General features: G+C 42.4%; 1 protein-coding gene across 1 annotated transcript in view; it reads left to right on the top strand.

Moving 5' to 3' along the window:
- MTHFD1 (methylenetetrahydrofolate dehydrogenase, cyclohydrolase and formyltetrahydrofolate synthetase 1) overlaps positions 1–21417 on the top strand; it is a 40375-nt gene extending 18958 nt beyond the window's left edge. Inside the window, exons 11-28 of the mRNA XM_038138523.1 lie at positions 277–450; positions 967–1103; positions 1393–1439; positions 3717–3824; positions 3923–3997; positions 5755–5857; positions 7020–7096; positions 8060–8200; positions 10741–10809; positions 11340–11451; positions 11642–11781; positions 12191–12232; positions 13256–13356; positions 14079–14256; positions 14628–14735; positions 15927–16079; positions 19973–20081; positions 20263–21417. Coding sequence (XP_037994451.1) covers positions 277–450; positions 967–1103; positions 1393–1439; positions 3717–3824; positions 3923–3997; positions 5755–5857; positions 7020–7096; positions 8060–8200; positions 10741–10809; positions 11340–11451; positions 11642–11781; positions 12191–12232; positions 13256–13356; positions 14079–14256; positions 14628–14735; positions 15927–16079; positions 19973–20062 — 1855 coding nt within the window. The 3' untranslated portion in view covers positions 20063–20081; positions 20263–21417. The remainder of the gene's footprint in view (positions 1–276; positions 451–966; positions 1104–1392; positions 1440–3716; positions 3825–3922; positions 3998–5754; positions 5858–7019; positions 7097–8059; positions 8201–10740; positions 10810–11339; positions 11452–11641; positions 11782–12190; positions 12233–13255; positions 13357–14078; positions 14257–14627; positions 14736–15926; positions 16080–19972; positions 20082–20262) is intronic.
- The last annotated feature ends 532 nt before the right edge of the window (positions 21418–21949 follow it).

The raw sequence follows: 21949 nt of genomic DNA, 5'->3' as shown, positions 1-21949 counted from the left end.
CACATTGCCTACAAAAGGCATTTGGGAAAATGGGGAGATTGAGGAGAGGAGTTGTTGTTTGGTTTGGGTTTGCCCCTTTTTTTATTTTTAAAAGGCAACTCTGAGAATGTGTCTGTTGTAATGTATCTGATACTTGTATGTGATTCGTTTAACTAGGGGGGGTTTAAAGATTGACTTCTAATATATAGATTATGTGTTTGTAGTTTATTCCCTACAGAAGCTCGGAATTTGTGGAAGTCTTTGACTTATAAACTCGTCTTGCTCTTTTTCTTTAAGTGATATTGAAATCTCAAAGTCTTGCATGCCCAAGCCCATTGATCAAGTTGCAAAAGAAGTTGGCCTTTTCCCTGATGAGGTGGAGCTCTATGGCCAAACTAAAGCCAAGGTCCAGCTCTCAGTGCTGAAACGTCTGCAGAACCAGCCAGATGGCAAATACGTTGTTGTTACTGGGTAGGTGCTTCCTGAACTGAGACATCACTTACAAGATTAAAAGAAATTTTATTAGCATGGCTTGTTGTTGAATTGTCTTTTGCTGGGGTGACTGTATGGAGTGCTCTGGGTTTTAGTAAATCACACAGTGAAAATGTAGTCGTTTGGGAAGTAGATGGATCACTTGTGGCAAACAGTGGGGATGCAGCTTAACATTTCTCTCCGGCAGATGAATTGTTGTGGTCTGCAGGTCAGAGTTAGGAAGAGTAGACTGATTGCTAGCCAAATTTCTCCTGGCCTAGTAGCCTGCCTTCAGTAGGAACTAGCAAATTGTTTCAGAGGAAAGTTGTCAGCAGTTATGTGATAATTTGCCAATCTCTTTCCAGTTTTGAATTGATGAAGATTAGCTGAAGTATGAGCCAGTTCAGAATTTGAATTCTCATTAACTGCAATCACTGGGTGACTGTTTTATCCCTGGGATTTGATTCTCACCCACTACAAGGATGTCATTGTGTCTTTTCTGCTTTGTTGCTGCAGAATAACTCCCACTCCCCTGGGAGAGGGGAAGAGCACCACCACTGTTGGCCTTGTCCAAGCCTTAGGAGCACACCTTCACCAGAATGTCTTTGCCTGTGTTCGGCAGCCTTCTCAGGGGCCAACTTTTGGCATAAAAGGTATGATTGTTCTGTTGCTTGCAGTTGGCCTAAATGGACAAAGATGGCATTCAGAAATACTATTCTTCTGCACTGAAGTTTCACATAATTTCTAGTTACAAGTGCATTTATTTTAAGAAAAAAAGAGCTTTGGGTAAGTTCTTCAGTTTTGTCTTCAAGGTACTGTGTTGGGACTTAAACTCAGCTGCTCAGTGGTAGCTGCCCCCTTGGAGCCATTAAGCAAACAGATGTAATAGCGCTGGGCTGGAGACACCTGGATTGGTGTGGTCTGACTGTTGTCTCTCTGCAGGTGGAGCTGCAGGTGGTGGCTATTGTCAAGTTGTCCCAATGGAAGAGGTAATTCTTTATACAAAACCTCATTGCCCTCACAGCTCACAGACCCTGAAGAGATACTGCAGTCAGATAACTTAGAAAATGTATGAGTTTATGACCTAGTGTAGCATTTGGTGCTTGGTTTCAGCAAAGCTTGGTTTTTTTTTTAGCAAACAACCATCCTTGTGTTGTTTCAGAAGTGTGCCTTCATGGTCAGGGAACCTCATAGAGCTAGGAATTCTCAGTTCCTCTCTTCCCTCCCTTCTCTGCCTTGAATTGTTGTGTACCCTGGAGCAAAGTACATCCTGTGCCTCATTTTCCCAGTGCTGAAATGAAGGTGATAATGGCTTAATGAATTTTGGAAGAATATTGCATACTTCTGTCAGCTGTGGTGGCCACCGACTCTTTCCATGAGCTATTTTGGTGTACTTGTGTTTTAGATTATTAACATGAACTGGGAAAAAGGAATTTGGGAATCAGCAATGCCAAGACCTCAGCCTGTGGAGGGCTGGCACTGGAGCATATTTCTGGTGTGACTTGGCAACAAGTAAAATTCTGTGTTTAGAGGCAGGGAATTAAAAAGCACGTGTAGCATGTGCTCTCGTGCCTCTCTGAACTCTCAGAGTAATTGCCTGTAGAATTCTGCCTTTGTCTCATGCATTGTAGATTGACACAGGACAATTTCAGGAAGAAAAGTAGAAACGATCAAAAGGGCTGTTTGTTCTAATTGATGCGGCAAGTCCACAAAAGATAAAGATGTTCAGGAGGCAGAATATTGATTTAGTCACGTGCCAAGAGCATGTGTGAAGAGTAGATGTGATAGGAAAAATAACCTCCTCCTCTTTGGGAGTGTTAGTAAGACAAGCCAAAATACCTGACTGTGTGCTGCAGTGGAAAACAGCCACACTCTAGAAACCAAACTGGCTGGAATGACTTTTTTTTAAGTATGACCCACATGGTACAAATACACATAGTTTTGTTGGGATGTTTTAGTCAATGTATGTCTGGTAAAATTAAAGTATCTGGAGTCACTAGTTACAGTAATGATCTTGATGCATCATTTAATAATTCTGCATGCAGTTTTCATCCTGTGAAAAAAAATAGCAAGTGAAAAACTTTTGAGTTCATACTGCAGAACAAAGGTAATAATAATTGCTTCTTGTTGTATGTATGCAGAATGAGACAACAATTAGCATTTACTAATTAGGATTTATAATTGGTGTGTGACTAGCTGCATTCTCTTTTAGCTTTGTGGGTTTTGAGACCACAGTAACAAGGCTTCAATAAAATGGTGTTGTAAGGTATTCTGTCATATCACCTTTTCTACTATCCCCTTTTCATCTTCTTCCTTTGCTGCTTTGCTAGAGATGAAGAGGATTGTTTTAACCACACCTTTTACTCACCTGCCATAATCATAGGATCATGTAGGTTGGAAAAGACCTTTAAGATCACCAAGTCCAACCTTTCCTCCAGCACTGCCAATCCCACCTCCAAACCGTGTCCCCAAGTGCCTCTGCATGTTTCTGAAATACCTCCAAGGATGGTGACCCCACCACTTCCCTGGGGAGCCTGTTCCTGTGCTTGACAGCCCTTTTCATGAAGAAATTTTCTCTCATACCCAATCTAGATCCTTCACCAGCTTCACAGCTACAAGATAGTGCAGTCAGATAACTCATGTAGGCAAACCCACTCAAACTATGTTTTAATGAGATAGAACTAAGAAAACTACTAGCAGTGTCACTGTGTTAGTACGTGGTCTACAAGCTCTGCCTGTGATTCTCTGTTTGGGTGGTTACCTTAAGCAGAGCTCTGTGCAACCACAGAGCTCCACTGCTAGTGCTGCACAAGGTTGCTAGTTCCAGTTCAGCTCAGACTCCCTTGTGGGAGCAGCAGCCGCTTCAGCTAATGTGTGTGTGAAACCTGCTGTGCAAATGAGGGGGTCAGCAGGAGGGTGAAGGAGGAGCAATGCAGAACACAGAGTGTGCTGAGTGGGGTCTTTTAAGTGCCCAGGAGCCTGTGAGAACTGTTCTGGTGGAGGGGAAAAGAAAAAAACAAACAACTTTTTATTTGGGAGCTTTGTTTTAGAAGTTCGTAAAATGACATGAGTGTGGGGGAGGCATTTTTATGTTTTAGAGAAATTCTTTCCTCTCTTCCACATACTGCACTGAGCAATCTCTCCCCCTCCACCCTCACCCACTTTAACATTACTATTAATACTCCTCTTTCCATCTGTCTGCGGTGAGCTGGAATAAATGAAAATTGCAGCAGGATGAGGTAACTGATATGTTTTATGTCCTCTAGTTTAACCTTCACCTCACTGGTGACATCCATGCCATCACTGCAGCCAACAACCTGGTGGCTGCTGCTATTGATGCGCGCATGTTCCACGAGCTGACCCAGTCTGACCAGGTACAATCCTTCCTTACCATGTGTTTGATCCCAGCCCACTTTGGCCAGGCTGTTTTGGATTTGCCAGCAGTGCTGATCAACTGCTTGTTTCATTCAAGGCTCTCTACAACCGTTTGGTGCCATCTGTCAATGGTGTCAGGAAGTTCTCAGACATTCAGATCCGAAGGCTGCAGGTGAGCTCACTGCTTTCTCCTTGGTTTCTGGTTCTGTTCCTTTTACTTACCCTTTAGGTAGGCAAGGCTACGTTACAGAAACCCCTGTGTTGTCCCTTAGGTCGTTCTGCTGGCGTTTGTTTTTTACACAGAGTTTGCAGAAGTGTGGTAACCCTGCATACAGCACAGAAAACAGATGCAGGAAGGGGAGGAGTCATTGCTATAACTCTGTTAAATACTCTATGATTAACACAACTGGAAGAAATAGAGCTTAGTGTCCTTTATTAGTGGTGTCAGTTCAGTGTCCTTAATGCAGTTTAAGAAAAGACCAGAATCTGTACCTAACACACAGCTAGAGATTAGTGGTTCCCATGTGACAGCTGTGTAAATAATGCAGCACAAAAAAAAAAGCAATTCATAAAATTCAGCAAAAAGAGAACATACCGAATTTTCTTTGTCTTACCCAGATTGAGAAAACAAAGAAAAATGAAAAAAAAACACCTGTTCCCTACCTGGCAGATTTCTCCTCTGAAAAAAACCAAAAATTAATTCCTGGTTAGATAAGTAGCCCTGTCATTGAATGGCAGTCCCTGAGCAGCCCACGGCTCCTCTGATCCTCAAAACTTAAGGGCATGTGCAAGTTCACATTGGCTTCTGCAAAAATGAGGATTAGCAGATGAATAGTTTTGCACTGGGCTTGAACCTTGCAGCTAGGAGGACAGACTGAGCCCTGCTGAGCTCCTTCAAGGTACAAGCCTGTTTTGTAGAGTATTCAGGCTGGATCAGTTGCCCATTTGGAAGTCAGGAGCAATAGTCAGACTACTTGGGAAGGTAAAACCCTGATATATTAATTGGCTATAATGCCCTAAACCATTAGAGAATGTGTGGTTTGCATCCATTGCTGAGCGAGAAATGATGTCATGCTGCTTGGTGTTCCTGATGGACTGCTGAGGGACCTCTACTCTAACCACTCTTCTGGTTATTAAATGTTAAGATGTGAACAGAATGCTAATACTCCAGAAAGATGGTATCTCTGTCATTGTTGTTGTTTATTTCTTTTTCTAAATGATATGCTTGAAGAGGAAAAGAACAGACTTTCTTCTCCCCTGCTGTTCTTCAGGAGAAAAATATGACTTAACTGTCTGGTTAATTAAAAAACCTTGCTCGTTCATAAATCAACTGTATCGTTTCCCTCATGCCTAAGCTTGCACTTCTATCAGGCTTCTTGAGATAATTCTTCTCTCAATTAAGCAACTTGGCAAGCTGCCCATCCTCTCAGTGTGTTCAAGATCAGCTTTCTGGGATGCTGACAGCCTTGTGACTGAATTGTTTAATTCCTCTTTGTGCTGCTTTAACCAGCGTGCTGAAAGCAGTGGCTTTAAATACGTGTGGCTGTGTGCAGTGACCCCAGGCAAAATAACGAGAAATGGATGTAAGCATGTGAGACTAATGATGAGGGCAAGGCGTGGAAGGAACTGCAGAGCTGTCTCTTACTCCTTCTGTGGGTGCCTTGCACAAAGCTTGGTGACACCCTGCCCTAATGAGCTCCATTGTCTGCTTTGCCCTTTCCAAGGTGGACAGCAGCAAGCTCTGTCCAGTGTATGCTCATATGGATCATCTTATGTTGTTGTGGGGTTTGGAAGAAAGGGTCCCAAAAAGGCAGCCCCTCCTTATTTCTGAATATGCAGATGCTGCTGCCAAAGCTTCAGTGCTGCAGTAAAAGGTTCATTCCTGTGAGTATTTTCACTATACCTCTTATTTGTCTTTTCTTCCCATAGAAACTGGGCATTAACAAAACGGATCCTATGGCTTTGACAAAGGAAGAAGTAAATGCATTTGTGAGACTGGACATTGACCCGGCCACCATAACATGGCAAAGAGGTACTGGAGACATTAAATGAAAGAAAACATGTCAAAAGAGACATTTGCAGTTGCAGCTGAAACTGTGTTTCCTGGGAAAATGTGAAAAAAGGCAGAGCTGGTTCCTCCTTCCCTAAGTTTGGTGGGATAGTTGCCTGCAGCTGGGATCCCATATCTGAATGGTCTAACACAGGGGCTTGAATCTGCTCTGAACTCACAAACATTAAGAGTTTCCTAATGGGTGACAGTTTGTGTTTCTGGATTTGTCAGTTGCTGAGAGAGTTGAATTTGGTAACTGTAGCCAGCAGCCTTTTTACCTTACTGCTCTGTGAGTAAGAAGAGGGTTCTACTCTGGAATTAAACTCAGTATTAATCTGCCCACTTGCTCTGTCAGGGACTGACAGCAAATGAAGACCAGATTTTTTTTAAAGGTTTTTAAGGATAGTTGAAAGTAGGATCATTCTCTGGTCTGGCAGATTTAATATTTCACTATCAAAAGAATTTGAAAAGTGGACTTTTTTCCTGAGTTAGGCTCCAAGTGTATTGCTTTTTCTTCTTTCTTTTAAAATACAGTATGAAATGTTTTCTCCATAATTTACTTCATAACCTGTAATAAGACTAAAGTAGTCTGCCTCATGGGAAATACTTCATGAAACACTTGGAATATTTCAAGCATATAGAAGGAAACAGCAGATTTAAGCCAGTGTTTCATGGTTTGTGTTTCCAAGGTAATTTGACTTAATGGAGCTATATAAAACAATTCTCACTAAATGATAGTATCTGACCATTTTATCACTTACATTATAAAGTGTTAACTTTATTTCTTTTTGACTGCAGTAATTTCCTGGATTCATATTGGTTAATGATGGTGAAAAATCAATTGGAATAATATTATCATTGCTGCATTTCAGAGAAGCTTTGGTCTGGTGGTTAATGCACACAAAGGGATGCAGACTCCCTCTAAATGCAGTGCAGGCTCTGGTGTATCTCTGGGTATCTTAATTTCATTGCAGTTTTTGTGTAAGAATCATGTTGAGAAGTACTTGCCATTCTTTAGGAGAGGATGGTTTCTCAAAGTGCCATCTTCTCTTCACTGGTGACCTGACTGGGTGCTTGTCACAGGGCAAAGATGTGAATTTATGACTTGGCAATGTGACATCTTACCTCTCTGCATTCCTTGCAGTACTGGATACAAATGACAGATTCCTTAGGAAAATCACTATTGGACAGTCTGTGACAGAGAAAGGCTTCTCACGGACGGTAATCATTCCCTTTTCTCACATGTTTAAAAAATACTTTGAAAAAGGTGTTCCTAAAGGAAGTTTCTGTAACTCCAGCTATTTTCATCTTTGACCATTATCTTGTTAAAAGAGAAAGCAGAAAGTCTTCTCACCTGAACAGTCGAATTTGCTACCAGTGCCGTGTTTAGTTTTGTCTCTTCCCTCCTTCCCTGTTGTCTCCTGAACATTGGCTTCCCAAACTGGGATGTCTGTGGCATAACAGTGGTACATGAGTGCCCTTTGTAAAGCTGGTCATGACAGTGGCTCATCTTCACTTCTGCAGGTGTTTTGGGTGGGGCTTATCCAGCCAAAACTAGACACAGAATCTGAGCTTGTTTAGATTTATTGTATAATCAATAGAGTAAAAGAGGCAATTGGGCTGTGACTCCCCTCAGCCCTTAAGTAAATGTCAAATTCATACTTGAAATGAATTGTGCTCAGAAAAGCCTCTTTCTTTTTGACTTTGAATGTCCTCAGGGTGCTCAGCTTCCCTAAGGTGGAAGTGTCTGCATTACGTCAGATGAATTTCACCCTACATTTCCTATAGAATCTGTTTTTTCTGCTGGTGGGCTTTTTGTCTTTTACTGTATTGTTTAGCAATGATCAGATGAGTTAGTAAGCTCAGTCTTCAAAAATATAATTTGTTAGTGTTACGTGTTCTCACATGAATCACTAATGTTCGTTCCAGGAGAGACACGTAATAGCAACAGAATGAGTAGGTTTTGTTTAATTTTGCTGGAAAAAAAAAATCCAGTTTAAAATGGCCAAATGAAGTGTTCTGAGAGCAATGCTTTGGATTTCTTGTATATTGTGTGTCTGTATTTTTTTCTTTCTTTTCTTTACTACAATGGTGATGATTTGCCTTGTTTCAAGAATTGAACAGAGGCAAGAATTGCTGGGAGGGAATCTTAATGAGTTCACGTCCTTCATTCATCTCTTGCAGGCTCAGTTTGACATCACGGTGAGCAGTGAAATCATGGCAGTCCTAGCCCTGGCTGATGGGTTGGATGATATGAAAAAGCGATTTGGCAGAATGGTGGTAGCTTCCAGCAAAAAAGGACAACCAGTTACAGCAGATGACCTTGTAAGAGTCATTGCCATTAAATGCTTTTTCCTATTTCTGAAATCCTTGGATTAAAAAGCAGAGAGACAGTTGTGTGAAAAAAAAAGAAATTAATATATAGAAGAGCAAAGACAAAATCCTGGCCCCTCCAGTTAATGAAGGTTATTTTCCTTCAGTGTGGCACCTTCACACCTTATCCAGAGAGGGTGTGTGTGTGATCTGGGCAGGGACAAGGGTCCTGTGGGATGTGCTGTGTGTCAAGTTGCAACTGGCACCATAGGAGTTACAGGGGAAATACGTGGTGGCTTCTACGTAAAAAAGCATATTTATGAATCAGAACACAAAATGCATCCTGCTGGCCATCCTGTTTCTTAGGCTCCCTGGAGTGAGGAAAACATTGAGCAGGAGCAAAGCGTTTGCAAATTCAATTACAGACAGTGAAATACCTTCTTCTGGGAGTCTGTGAATGCTATAAAAGCCAAAGCATTTGCAAGAAGTGTGTGTTCTCTGTAAGGCAGCCTTTGAGGGACACAAATGTTTAATTTCCCTTCATGAAATGCTGAATGTCATAGCACTGGTGATGCCTGTTACCAGTGTGTAAAGCAGCCCTAAGCAGCAGTTGCAAGCTGCAGCACTGTTTTGCAGCTTTCCCTCCAATAATTGTTAGTCCTTGGCAGGTCTGTGGAGTGTGTCAAATAGCATTTTCCCAAATGGTGCTTGGGCATGGTGTCAGGGCAATGCCCTGTGTCCCAGGCACTTCTTCCTGACCTGTGTTCCCAGCTAGGTGGGACAGGGCATTAAGGCTTACCCAGCTCTTGCTATCTTGCTGCAGGTTTTTTGTTTCCTCATGTTCTGGGGGGATGTGGGAGTGTTGTTTATTTGTTTTACTTCCACCCAGGATAAGGCTAAGAAACAGTAGATTGATGGCCTGACTCTGGCCTTGCAGGAAAAGTGCCTGGCTGGAACAATTTATCTGTAAATCCCTCTGTGAGACATTTGTTGGGAATGAGAAAGAGCATGTGCCAAAGTTCTGTAGGCAGCTTTGAGATTTTAATTTCCACACCAAGCATGCTGCCAGTTTAACTTAAGTAACTGAGTTAAGCCCTTTTTCTGTGAAACAGGAGTGTTTTTACTGCCCATCAGCCGTGTAGGCAGATGGTGCTTGGCTTGGGAGTCTTTGACTTTTATGTAGAGTCCAGGTGATAAAAGTCTTTCCTCTCAATTTTTTTAACTTTTTAAAGAATCTAATTATATTTAATTCTGTTCATTCCAATTGAAGAATGGAGGGTGGTGTCAGACATCCAACAGGTTCTCTTGTCTGTTATGTTTGCACTTGATGGCAGCCAGTGGCTCATGTTGGGACCATGTTACCCACTCCTCATGCTGGCGGAAATGTGACTGCAGAGACCAGGCTGGGTCCTGCTGCTGTGGTGCAATCAATGTCATGAGTGTGCTACCAGGAAGTGCAAAAAAAATACCTGGGAAGGAATGTGGAATCAAAAAGTGACTGCAGGTTTTAGGGATGGGATGTAGGGAAGTGCACTGAGCGACACAGGTCTGGAATGTCGCCATGGAAATCTTGCTCTGCGGTTTTCATTATTGCGGAGATGAGTGAAGTTTAAAGCTTTTCCATTAAATGTTAAATAAGCTTTCATGTCGCAAGATTGAAACTAATGAAACAAAGCAGTGAATGTCTTAGAAAGAAATAGGCTTTCATATCTTTGAGTGCTGCAATTCAGTTGAAATTGAAAGGAAAGAAAAAGAGATTATGGGTCAAGGTTTTCATAACTGCTGTGAACATTTGGCTCAGGACTCATGACAGCAATTTTAGTTACTTTTTCAAGTGCTGGATAACAGCTGGTTTGGTTTGCAGTGGACTGTCAGTCACAAAAATGACCAAAGCCACATCTTCTCTTTCCAAAGCACATGGAGATGAAATCATAAGCTTTTGTTGCACAGGAAACAGAATTCAGCAGGGTACGTGGCTGCACCTGGAAGGAAATGTGGGCTCCAATGTTTGCCTTTCATGTCAGCCTGGTTGTTCTCATCAGCACAGAGGTTCACTTTAAAAGTTACTTCTGCACAAGAGACTTGAGCAGGATATAGCAGGTTGTTATGACATTTTAAGGCCAGCATGTAGACAAAGTTGCTGAAAATAAGGAAGAAAAATCCAAGACAAACGGACCTACAAAATCTAATAACATTGCTTTCTGCTGCTGAATGGGCTGCAGTAAACCATACTTACTGAGGGGTTACTCCCTTGCTGCTCTTACCTGCTAACCTTACCATTGAAACATGAATTAATTGTTCTTTATGCCTTTTCTAAGTCATGGCCCAGCAAGGTCACAACCAAGAGGCTGCTCCCACCAGAAATCTCAGCTCCTCTTACAGGAATGTAAAGGTCATTTTCTGCTTTGCCTGACTAGAGTTAGTTCTGTGTTGAGCAGCTTCTGGTTCTGGTACCAAAAGCCCTTGAGAATAAAATCAGAGCCTTTACACTGCACAGGAACCATCTCAAGGTCTTGGTACATCTGGAAACTGATTGTCCTTTTTTCTTTTAGGGAGTAACTGGAGCTTTGGCTGTCTTGATGAAAGATACTGTTAAACCAAACCTCATGCAGACACTAGAGGTGAGCACAGGTTATTTGGTTCTTGGCTCTGAGAAGGCACTTAGAGCAACTGATTTAGTTAATTCATCACAGTCAGTGTGGCTCTGCTCAGCTCAGAGTTGGGGGTTTACTGTGGTTTTGTGCTCGGGGAGGGAGCTGGGTTCCTTCTAGGTCTGCCACTGGCATGTGGGATGACCCTGAGCAAACGCAATAAACTGTGCTGTGTCTTTGGTCTGCTGTCTTTAATGTCAAGAAGTGTTTTGGGAATTTAAATGGTGTGGATGAAGGAGAATGACAAAGAGTTGCTGGGATTTAGCCATCCTTTTCCTAAGCGGATTAATACCTCCACTTGTGGAGATTATTATAATCCTGTTTGCCCTGTAGTCCTTACTGCTGATAACAAATGTCTGATCAGAAGGCTTTAAGATCTGTCTTCCAGAAGTGTTTTTCTTTACTTTCAGATACCACTTAGCTCCTGACATGCTGCATATTTGCAAAATTGCACTTTCTGATTTCCTCTTTCTCTCCCTTCCACATCCCTCTTGTTCTAGGGAACACCAGTGTTTGTTCATGCTGGACCTTTTGCCAATATTGCACATGGGAATTCCTCTGTGTTGGCAGACAAAGTAGCATTGAAGCTTGTGGGTAAAGACGGTTTTGTTGGTAAGTGTGTGGAGTGTGGGGTATTTTTGTTCACTTTTTGTTTTGGAGGAATCTGCCCTTTTTTATCACGAATGTCTTTGGGCTTTTTCAAAATCTTTTTTTCTTGGAAGAAGTTTCAGATTTATATAATCAGAGTATGATTTCTCCACCCAGAAATCTTTCACAAACTTCTTTTTATTTCCTACTCTAGTTACAGAAGCAGGATTTGGTGCAGACATAGGCATGGAGAAATTCTTCAACATTAAGTGCCGCTATTCTGGTCTCCGGCCTCATGTGGTGGTGTTGGTTGCTACTGTCCGAGCTCTGAAAATGCATGGGGGAGGACCTGCAGTAAGTACTGGGGAAGGTTTTCAGTAGGTTTTCCTGTTGTTCTGTTCCAGTCACTTAAAGCCTTGTAGCATTTGAGCAGCTTGAAGTTGTCTTGAAATTCAGAGTTGTAAAAGGAATTGATTTTTCCCTGTTTGTCAACAGCTTCATTGTAGCATGTTACAGGTTCGTACCTGCTTGTTTTATTGCCCTAGTAAAGTGCCTGCATGCTGGGCCACTTGTTACAGTCCCAGAGTGAGTCATGTATCTTCTCATGCAGTCTTTTTTCTTGCTTTAATTTTTTTCTTAGAGATGAAAAGGATCAGCATGGAATAGAATGTTGTATCTTCATTCTGTTTAATAAGAATCAAGCGGTGATTGCTGTCATGGATGAAAGCCTTATGGGGCTCCATTTCTTTCCCTTTTTCCACAGGTCACTGCTGGGGTACCTTTGCCAAAGGAATACACAGAAGAGGTAATCTTTAAGCTGTTGTGACAGTGGACCAGCAAACTGTGGTCATGACATGATGGTGTCGTGCAGTGCATGCCTGGATTACTAGTGTGTCACTTATTTAGCTGCTGCAGAAAAGCTTCTTCATGCAAGCTGTAATGTTCTTTTTTTTTTTAATGGTGTTACTTTGGTTCTGGTCTTTCAAACATTTATTGTCCTTGACCTAGCCAGTGTTCAGAGCCTTTTTTTTTCTCCTTAATTCATGCAATTTTCTGTGTGCTCAATTTTTCATAGTAGTATCTACTCTGTTTCCCCAGCCCTCTCAATGTGGAGTAATTGCTTAGCTGAAATATTGTCTCTGAAAATATCCAGAGTGCCTCTCTAATTACTCTCTTCTTAGCAGCAGATTTTTTTATCCCCCCCTCGTTTGCAAGCAAGGAAAGTGAACTGAAGTCTCACCTTCCATCCTTATGCCTTGAATGGTTGTGTACTCTTTGGATAATTGATCAGGCTCTTTACATTGCTGCTCTTTCACTTATGGAGCTTCTGTATATATTATCCTTTGCATAGGAAGGGAGGAAATGTCTGAATTTCCAGGAATAGTCTCTGATGCTGCAAAATGTAAATATATGTAAACTGAAAGCTGTTGCCGCAGACTTCAAATGGATGTCATGAAATTCACTGCTGGTGATATTTAAGATATAAAGAGAAACGTGTCAGAGAGGAAACTGAGGCTTTACTCTGGGGAGTTAATGAGAACAGGTATTAACTTTTTAAGCAGAACAAAAGGTGATAAAAAATAGTTTTTCTTTACCTTTACTTGGAAGCTGAAACCAGTGATCATTACAAATAGTCACTCTTTTTCCTGTCTCCTGTCCAAGAGCTTGCAGTGGTCTGGACTGTTCCAAAAGCAGCACTGGGGATTTGCCTTTGTGGTTTCATTCCCATTTTGACATTTTTTACCGTTAGCTTCTGGTTTAGTGGGTTTGGGAAAAAAGTTTCCCTGCCCCTGATAAAATATGCTTCCTGCTTGCTGCCTCTGTACAGAATCTTCAGCTGGTGGCAAAAGGCTGCAGCAACCTAAACAAGCAAATCCAGAACGCGCGGATGTTCGGTGTCCCGGTGGTCGTGGCTGTCAATGCTTTCAAGTGAGTGAGCTAGGACGGGGAGCTGGTACAGGGTGTGACACTGTGGCACTTCATATGCTGTGTTTGACACAAACTCTTGTTCTCAGTACTGTTGATGTGTTGTTGGCAGCATGTCCACAGAGTCATTAAACCATAGAATGGCCTGGGTTGGAAAGAACCTTAAAGCTCATCCAGTTCCACTCCCCTGCCCTGAGTAGGGATACCTTTCACGAGACGAGGCTCCTGAGAGCCCCATCCAGCCTGGCCTTGAACACTTTCAGGAACACTTTCAACACCTGGGCACCTTGTTCCCTCAGCCTCAGCACCCTCACATTAAAGAATTTTTTTCCTAGTATTCAATCTAAACCTACTCTGTCAGTTTGAAACCATTCCCCTTGTTCCTTTCACTACGTGCTCGTGTAAGAAGTTTTTCTCCAGCTCTTGTAGGCTCCCTTCAGATACTGGAAGGCCACAGTTTTGCACTATTGGAAAATGCATGAATTGGGCTCTGCATTATGTACTGCACAGCAGACAACCACTGTGTGGTCTTTTTATGCAGCAGAAGTACTTTGAGCTGTGCTGTTAAAGCTGATGCCAGCCAAGGAGGAGGCTGTGGTGGATAACCCCTGAGCAGCTTTCTGCTAGCTGTGATTTCTTTGGACACATTTTGGATCTTGTCAAGAGTGAACATTAATTTACTGTGTGTGCATTCTGGTACAAACATGCAAACTTTCTCCTTGCAGGACAGATACAAAGGCTGAGCTGGCCCTTGTAGTACAACATGCAAAGGAGGCAGGAGCGTTCGATGCTGTGGAGTGCACTCACTGGGCAGAGGGAGGGAAAGGAGCCCTGACCCTGGCCCGAGCTGTTCAGAGAGCATCCCAGGCACCTAACAACTTCAGGTTCCTCTATAATGTGGAGGTAGGAACTGAACTTGCACTATTACAGAGATGCTTTGTTTATATCAGTTGGTTTCACTAGCTTAAGTTGTTTAGGGCTAAAAGGCTGCCTGAGAAATTGAGAAGAAACATGGTGTTAGAATTGAAGCATTGATTCCATGAGTGTCACAGACCTAGTTAGTCAATTCTTACTGTTTTGGCTACCCATTGAAATATTGAAACGTGTTTTGAAAACTCTCAAATTACTCTGTATCTTGTTCTACAGCAATTGGAATTAAGCCTTATGTCTGTAGAAGTGCATTGATGACATGTGTGGAGCATCTGACACTGCCGTGATGCTGCAGGTCTTTGTGCCTTGGCCATGCTGACTTGCCTGTCTTTTTGTTTTTCTAGCTACCTATTGTAGACAAGATCAGGCTTATTGCCCAGCAGGTCTACGGGGCAAGAGACATTGAGCTACTTCCAGAAGCACAGGAGAAAGTTGCCCTGTACACCAAGCAGGTGAGTTTTCCACATCACCTGGTAGCAGTGGTGCTTTTCATTCAAAATTATCATACTGAACAGTGGTGTTCCAGGCTGTGTTTGAAGGGAACCCTCACTCAAATCCTGTCCTTATCCGGGACTCATTAAATGCTTCTATGGCAGAGGAAGAAAAGGATGTGGGAAAGGAGAAACTGACTTTGTCTTCTAGTGAAAAAGACAGAATTTGCTCATGTGGCCAGTACCACCCATCTGTGATAGCTTTGGGGAGAAAGGGTTGGAGGATTTAGTGATCTTTCCCTACTGCACTCTCCAGTCTTTCAGCATTTAGAGAATTAGGGAATTACAACTCATTACGCTGGTTTTAAATAGTTTCTGATTATTTTTCCATTGTGTTCCATTGAGATCAAGTTCCACTAATCAGTTTTTGATTCCATGTGGATTTTTCTCAGTCACAGTTATTTTGGGGAAAGAGTTCTGTGGGTTATACAAGACGTAAAGTGGAAAGTTTTTTAAGTTTTGAACCTGCCATCTGGTTGTTGAATTCAATGTTTTCTGGTTGCTGTGTTGCTTTTGCTCCTCTCAAGTGTGACATTGTTGTGAATTTACCTGCTTCTGCATTATTGAAGGTCTTTGAAGAGAAAAGCAGCGTGAGGACTGGCAATTCATTGGCTGCAGGGTGCTGTAACCAGTTTTCCTTTTGCAGTCCATTTACTGCTGGCACATAGAGCTTCTCACTTTCGTGCTTCCTATATATTCCTCTACAAGTCCATCAAAATCCCAAGGGCCAAATTTTCACTTCCTCAAAACCTGCAATTGTATTGATCAAACACTTCTAATTAAGTGACTTCATCTGAGCAAAACTTGAACTCTGAGCTGTTCAACATTTTGGGAAGAGAGTAGGAAGTAAGTTGGCTGTCAAGGTTGTATATCTGGCACTTCCATTCCATTAATCTTTTCCTCAGCTGGATGTGCCGAGGGACATGGTGGTTCTTCCTTTAGTACTTAATGAGGGTTGGGGAGAGAATTTCATAGAGAAGGAATGGGAATGTAGAATGATCAGTGGATCTGACAGGCTGTGGATGAAGCACTTGTTGGGGAATAAAATGCCTGATGTCTGCAGAGAGTGGCACAATAGAGCAATTAGCTTTTATACTGGAAAAATTACTGGTTTTTCCACTTATGTCATTCATTTTCTTTCTCTTTTCCCAGGGATTTGGAAACCTGCCAATCTGCATGGCTAAAACTCACTTGTCATTGTCTCATGACCCTGAACAAAAAGGAGCACCTACAGGTTTTGTTCTGCCAATCCGAGACATTCGGGCCAGCGTTGGGGCTGGATTCCTGTATCCCCTGGTGGGAACGGTATGTGGTAGCTGTGGGGTGAGGAAAAAAACTCGTGTGCATTCCAGGAGTCACTTACTGTTAAGTGTCTTAAAGTAGGAGAGAGTCCTTGTCATTTACAGTTGGGGTTTTAACAGTCCAGTGTATCAGATTCCTTAATAGGGGTTTTTCTCTGGGAAAAGAGGGAGGCTGAAACAGACCATTTGACATTTGAATAATTAGCAAGCCCCTGCTGTACCCCTAAGGTCCCACATCTCTCTTTTCCTCAGTTTTGAGAAAAGGGTGAGCTCTGGAGTTTGTGAATTGTAGGAACAGCAGTCTGGTGGAGGGAGAAATCCTTGGCCCACCCGGTTGCTGTTGAGGCTTTCCATTCCTGGTGGAGCACTTTGCAGGTGACCTCTGTGTACAGCTGTGGAGTAGGGCAGAGCAAGGCAACCCCTCCTAAGCTTACAGAGCAGCTGTCTCTGGATGAGACCCCTCCAAAGCAAAGCTGAGCTCTGCTATCAATCATTTATCAGGCTCCCCTCCTCTCTGGTTCTCACAGTTTTGCTGACCATCTGTTTGCTGTTCAGCCTGCAACAATTCCAACAACTCATTTCACTGTGCCCTTGAGTTTTTCGTTTCTGTTCTTTGATATGATTGGCATATTGTCAGCTGAGAGGGGAGAGAGTAGCAGCAATGGAAATAGGATCCTGGAACAGCTTTGTTATGAATTGCCTGGCAGAAAGAGGAGCTATCTGCAAAATGAACCCACGTTCAGGTTTGCATCTGTAGAAACAACACTAGGATGAAAGGATCCACTGGAAATCTTACCTGGGGAATCTCTTCTGGGCAAATGTTAACTAGTTAGATTACCTTAGGGCATGAGGCAGTTGGAGCAAGCAGCTCCTTTTCATGTTTACTAGCCCTGAACCTTTTTCTGAAGTCTTCATGGCAATGTGTTTGTTATAATAAAGTTTCAGAAGCATAGGGGTGCATGGCTCAGCTGATGAAGTTTGCTGATTTAAGAGTTGGATCCTCTCTTCCTTCAAATGCTAGCTAGAGCCAAATATTGGCTGCCTTTTCCTTTTAATTCTTTAAAAAAAAAAAAAGGTAGTAAAGTTTCCAGATTACCCAGCATAAATAAGGTAATCACATCCTGATTAAAGTCTGGCTCATCCATGTTCTAAAGACTAATGTGTGTTTTGGGATAGAATAAAAGATAGCATGCCTGTTCCTGTTATAAATGGCATTTTTGCAAGCCAAGATTTAGTCCAAACAATGATTTATTTTATTATTTATTCCATAAGCATTGGAGAAGGAAAGGGTACGCTGCATTAATGAGTAAACAAGAGAGAGATGTTTTCAGACATTAAAACTTACATTTTGGCTCTTTTTCTGATGTCTTCAGTTTCTATGGAGTTGGACTTTTTCCTTTCTGCTCCTGTACCCATTTCCTAATGTTTTCTTGGCCATGTAGCAAATCATGGTGTTAATTCTGCCAGAGTTAACAATAAGTCTTCTGCCTGGGACATGACCACTCTTCAGTGGTGTCTAAAACCCAGGGAATGGATGTCCTTTCGAGAAACAATTTGGGGCATTCTGAATCAGCTCACTATTTTAAACCCATTCAGCAGGGGATGTGTTAGCCTCAGAATAAATTTTAGGCCGCAGCCATTGAACTGTGAGCTGAAAATGCAGCAAATATGTAGCTCTATGCAGAAGCTTTTAGGATAAATGTGAGGTAAATTAATCACTGCTGTGTGCCTATTGTTATCTGAAGTTAATCACAAAGGCACATCATGCTTTATTTTTTCCAAGCTTCTGAGTTCTGGAATTTTCCTTTCTGGCTTAAAGTTGAAACTTTTGTACCTCCATGAAATACTGTGAGATTTTAAAGGAAATATAATTTCAAAGGTTATTTAGATTTAAATTAAATAAACCATTGGACTCAGATGGATTTGGTTTCTTTTCTGGTGCTGCTGCTGAATTGAAAACAGTTCTGTTATTCAGCTCTGGTTTTTTAGATCCTAAATGGCATTTATTTTAAAAGATCCACAAGAGCAACAAATATATGTTTGGTTGGTATTAGCTTTATTTGAAATCTTGCAAGGGGTTTGATTATACCCAGGTGGTCTAAGTTTTTCTTATGAGTAAATAGTGGGAATTGCCCTGTGTTCTTTTTGAGCACATGTGGTATTAAAATGGAGGAGGATAAATGAGAAAAAGTTCATTCCTTCAGCTCTGAAAATAACTGCATGAAGCATTGTAGACACTTGTACAGAAAATTAGTGGCCTGGATGGAAATTATTCTGCACTGCATGGAAATTTGGGGTTTAAGCAGACTGCCTTGAAGTAATAGATAGCAGAGTAGCCACTGTGGGCTGCCCTCGGGATAGGAAAGGAGGAAAATTTGACTGTTCATTTCAAAATAGAAAGTGCAAGAAATGGCAAAGTCAGGCACATTTTCAGCACCTCCTACTCTATTGAATGTCACTCTCTGAGCTCCTGCTGTGGCCCTCTGAATCTGGAGGTGGAGATCTGCAAAGCTCCATGATTCTCCAGTGGTACATAAATAAATAGGAAGTTTCTTGCTCTTTGTGTCCACAGACTGGGAGCTGAGAACAGGAAAACCCCTCTGGGCACTTTGAACCTCTTAATACTTTCTTGAGATGTTCTTGAGAGCAAAATATTTATACAGCTGAGCACAAAGACAAGGAATGGGGGTCCTGCCTGTGGCCCCCTCTCTTCTCTGTCTGGGAAAGCAGTGGCTCTCATGAAAAGCTAATGCAGCCCCAGAATTCATTACAAAGAGGGGACTGAAAGTGATTTTTACCTTTGTGTAACCCATGAAAGACTTGCACTGGTACAGTACATGTGGGACTGATGTTAGCACTTGTAAATGGTTAAGGAAAATGGGCTGGGACTCCAAAAGCTCCCTGAACAGTTTTGAGAACTGCAGAAAAGACCTCTCAAACAGAGCTTTGCCTTCTTGCTGCTTAGCTTATCATCAAAAGGAAGATGGGGAGGTAATTTGATTAGCGTGCAAAATACTTGCTCAGGGAGAAAATACCAGGTTGCCAAAGAGATGTTTAATCTAATGGAGACAGGCATAACAATACTGACTGAAAGCTGAGGCAGGGTGATGCAGATAGAGAATGAGACCTTTCAAGTTCTCCCTTTTTATAAAAGCACTTAATGACCACTGACACAAAGTACCAAACATGGTCACAGACCCTTGTAGAGTCTGTGTTCAGCCTGTGTGTGCTGCCGGGCTAAATGCTGCCTTAGGGGAGGGGAAATGCTGTCAGCTGCAAGGATAAATCAGGCCAGGTGTAGTTCCTGCCAGCCTTGTTCTGCATCCCTGAAACTGGGTACTCAGCAGTGGGACGAGTGCAGAGGACTGGCCTGAGGCAGTAGTGCTGGCAGCTGCTTTGTGAGCTTCAGTTCTGCCTCTGAGCAGCCCTTCTGAGTGTGTTCCAGTAATTATTCCTAATTATTTAACATGCCTAGTTCTAGATTCTCAAGGAATTGTAATCATCTGAGACTTTACAGCTGGCAACGTTGTATTAAAATTTGTATCTTCACTTTAGTACTCAGAAAACTTGAGAAGTAATTGTCTCATCACAGCAAAGTCCATGAACACTTCTCCAGCAGTGAACTGGTCAGCTGCATAGCCAAGTACTTTGTCAAATCTTGGGCTCAGTTACATGCAGCTGCAGAAACCAAACTTAATCCTCATAAAAAGCAGAAACTTCATACCTGTCTACTGAGCCAGGAGTTTCTGGTTCTCATGGGGTGCTTCGAAACAGTCCATGACCATCATTCTCAGGTCTGTTGGTGTTCAGGGAGCTATTGCCATCCAAGTCTTCAGTACTGGATCTTGTGCCCAAAAATGCTGCCACTGCCACTTTAACATTCTGTCTCTTGTCCAGATGAGCACTATGCCAGGACTTCCTACAAGACCCTGCTTCTATGATATAGACCTGGACCCGGTGTCAGGAGAAGTAAATGGGCTCTTCTGAAAGGAGTGATTAACCAAAGGTTGGTGCCTTCTTGAAGGGCTTCAATATTTGAGCTTTATTTTTCCAAAGATCTTGAGATAATGGAGTTAAGCCAATCCGATATTATGCCATATGTTTCCAAATGACATTTTATTATAATTCAGCCTGAAAGTTGCCTGCAGTACTATATAATAGTAATTAAATTTTATTTTTGTTTTTAGCTCCCAGAAGAACACCTGATGAGTCATGTAAATGGAACTGTGCTCTGATCTTTTTTTTAAAGTCAGAATAAGATATCAGTGAGAATATAGTGCAAGAAGTGACTGGAAGGAGGAGTACTGAAGAATCAACCAGTAACTTTAATCTGTAATAATTTTTAAACTGCTGTGTTCCAAGCTAGTTGACACTGAGCATATAAAGCATACTTCCTCTACAGACCTCCCACTTCATGATTGTAGCTGAAGCAGAATACAGAAGCTTGGGTTTAATGACCTCTTTTGATTCAGAGACATGATTTTAATAATTAAAAATCCTAAAGCTGGAGCTGTTTGAAACAGTCTTGGGACTTCAATTGTCTTAACCATCGGGGTTTTGCAGCATTATTATCTTTAGAAGTCTTGCAGGCTGCAGTTTCCCATTTGCCACGTGGAATCCTCTGTTCCTCTTCTCGCACCCCGGGAGAGCCTGCTGCGCCCTGGCACCGCTCCTGTGTCATTTCAGAGGAGCAGGGAGGATCCCCTTCTCTTCCCAGTGCTCTCCACAAGTGCTTGCCCTGCCTTCTGCTGGGAGTTTCTCCTGCAGGCCCCTGAGCCGCATCAGATAGCCCCAGCCCAGCTGCGACTGCTGTGTGCTCTGTCAGTGGAATGGAAGCTCTGCGGAGCAGATCTGGAGGCACTGGCTCTCTGGCCATATCTGTGGCTTCTACCAGACGTGTCCTTTGAACCATTTCCTGCTCAGCCATAAGTGCAGTTACACCACTGACAGGCCTTGTTTCACGTGGTACCTTTTTGATCAATAGAGACAACGTGAATAGTGATCGAGTGATTTGTAGCAGGTTTTGTCAGCGGGCCAAAAATCATTCTGTAACACGAAGATAGCATTGCTGCCAATTTTTTAACTAATACAAATAAACTGGCAAATACTTCAAGTATATTGTTCCAAGTGCTTTTTGGGGTTTAATGTATGCACTGAGATTACTGAATTAGAATTTATTTCTGTGATTAACTACACACAACAGCAATCATGGTATTGACAAGTAGGAGTGATTATTGCAGTAATAAGTAGCCTGCAATGCACCAGGGTGTGTGTGTTTTAATCTGGTTTCCTTCCCTAGATGATGTATGTTGTCTGTAGGAAATAAACTACCTGAATTATTCTGTGAATGTGAGATACTTGCATCTGACTGCAAAATATCTGAATTAACAGTTGTGAGGCCCATCTGCTTGTATCAGAACTGAATCTGAAAACATTCCAGATTTGGTGAGAACTGGGAGGATCAGGATGTAGGTGTGCACCAACGTAGGGGAGCATCTGTAGTACACCGATACTGTGTGTGAATATATATATATATATGGATATGGAGAGAAAGGGATCTCTATCTCTTCAGTTGTTCAGGAGGGGAGAATAATTACACAGAAGTTACCTGGTTGTGTCACAAGCAGCCAGAACACTCAAAATGGTTATGAGAGCATTTGAAATGCATTCACAGCCTCCTAAAATGTTCCTTTTGATGTTACCCAGCCAAGCATTTCCTGGCAGGCAGGAGAGCAGGCTCAGTCCCCTTGCAGGGGGTCAGGAGGTGTTCCCCCATTGCTGCCCAGCCCCCCAGCCTGGCTGAGGGTGCCTCTTCACCTGCAGCTCCTGGGCCCAGCCTTCCCTGGGAGCAGGGTGCCAGAGCGGATGCTGCCA

Source organism: Motacilla alba, chromosome 5 (assembly GCF_015832195.1).
Source record: "Motacilla alba alba isolate MOTALB_02 chromosome 5, Motacilla_alba_V1.0_pri, whole genome shotgun sequence".
Lineage (NCBI taxonomy): Eukaryota > Metazoa > Chordata > Aves > Passeriformes > Motacillidae > Motacilla > Motacilla alba.
This window is presented reverse-complemented; position numbering and strand designations above follow the sequence as displayed.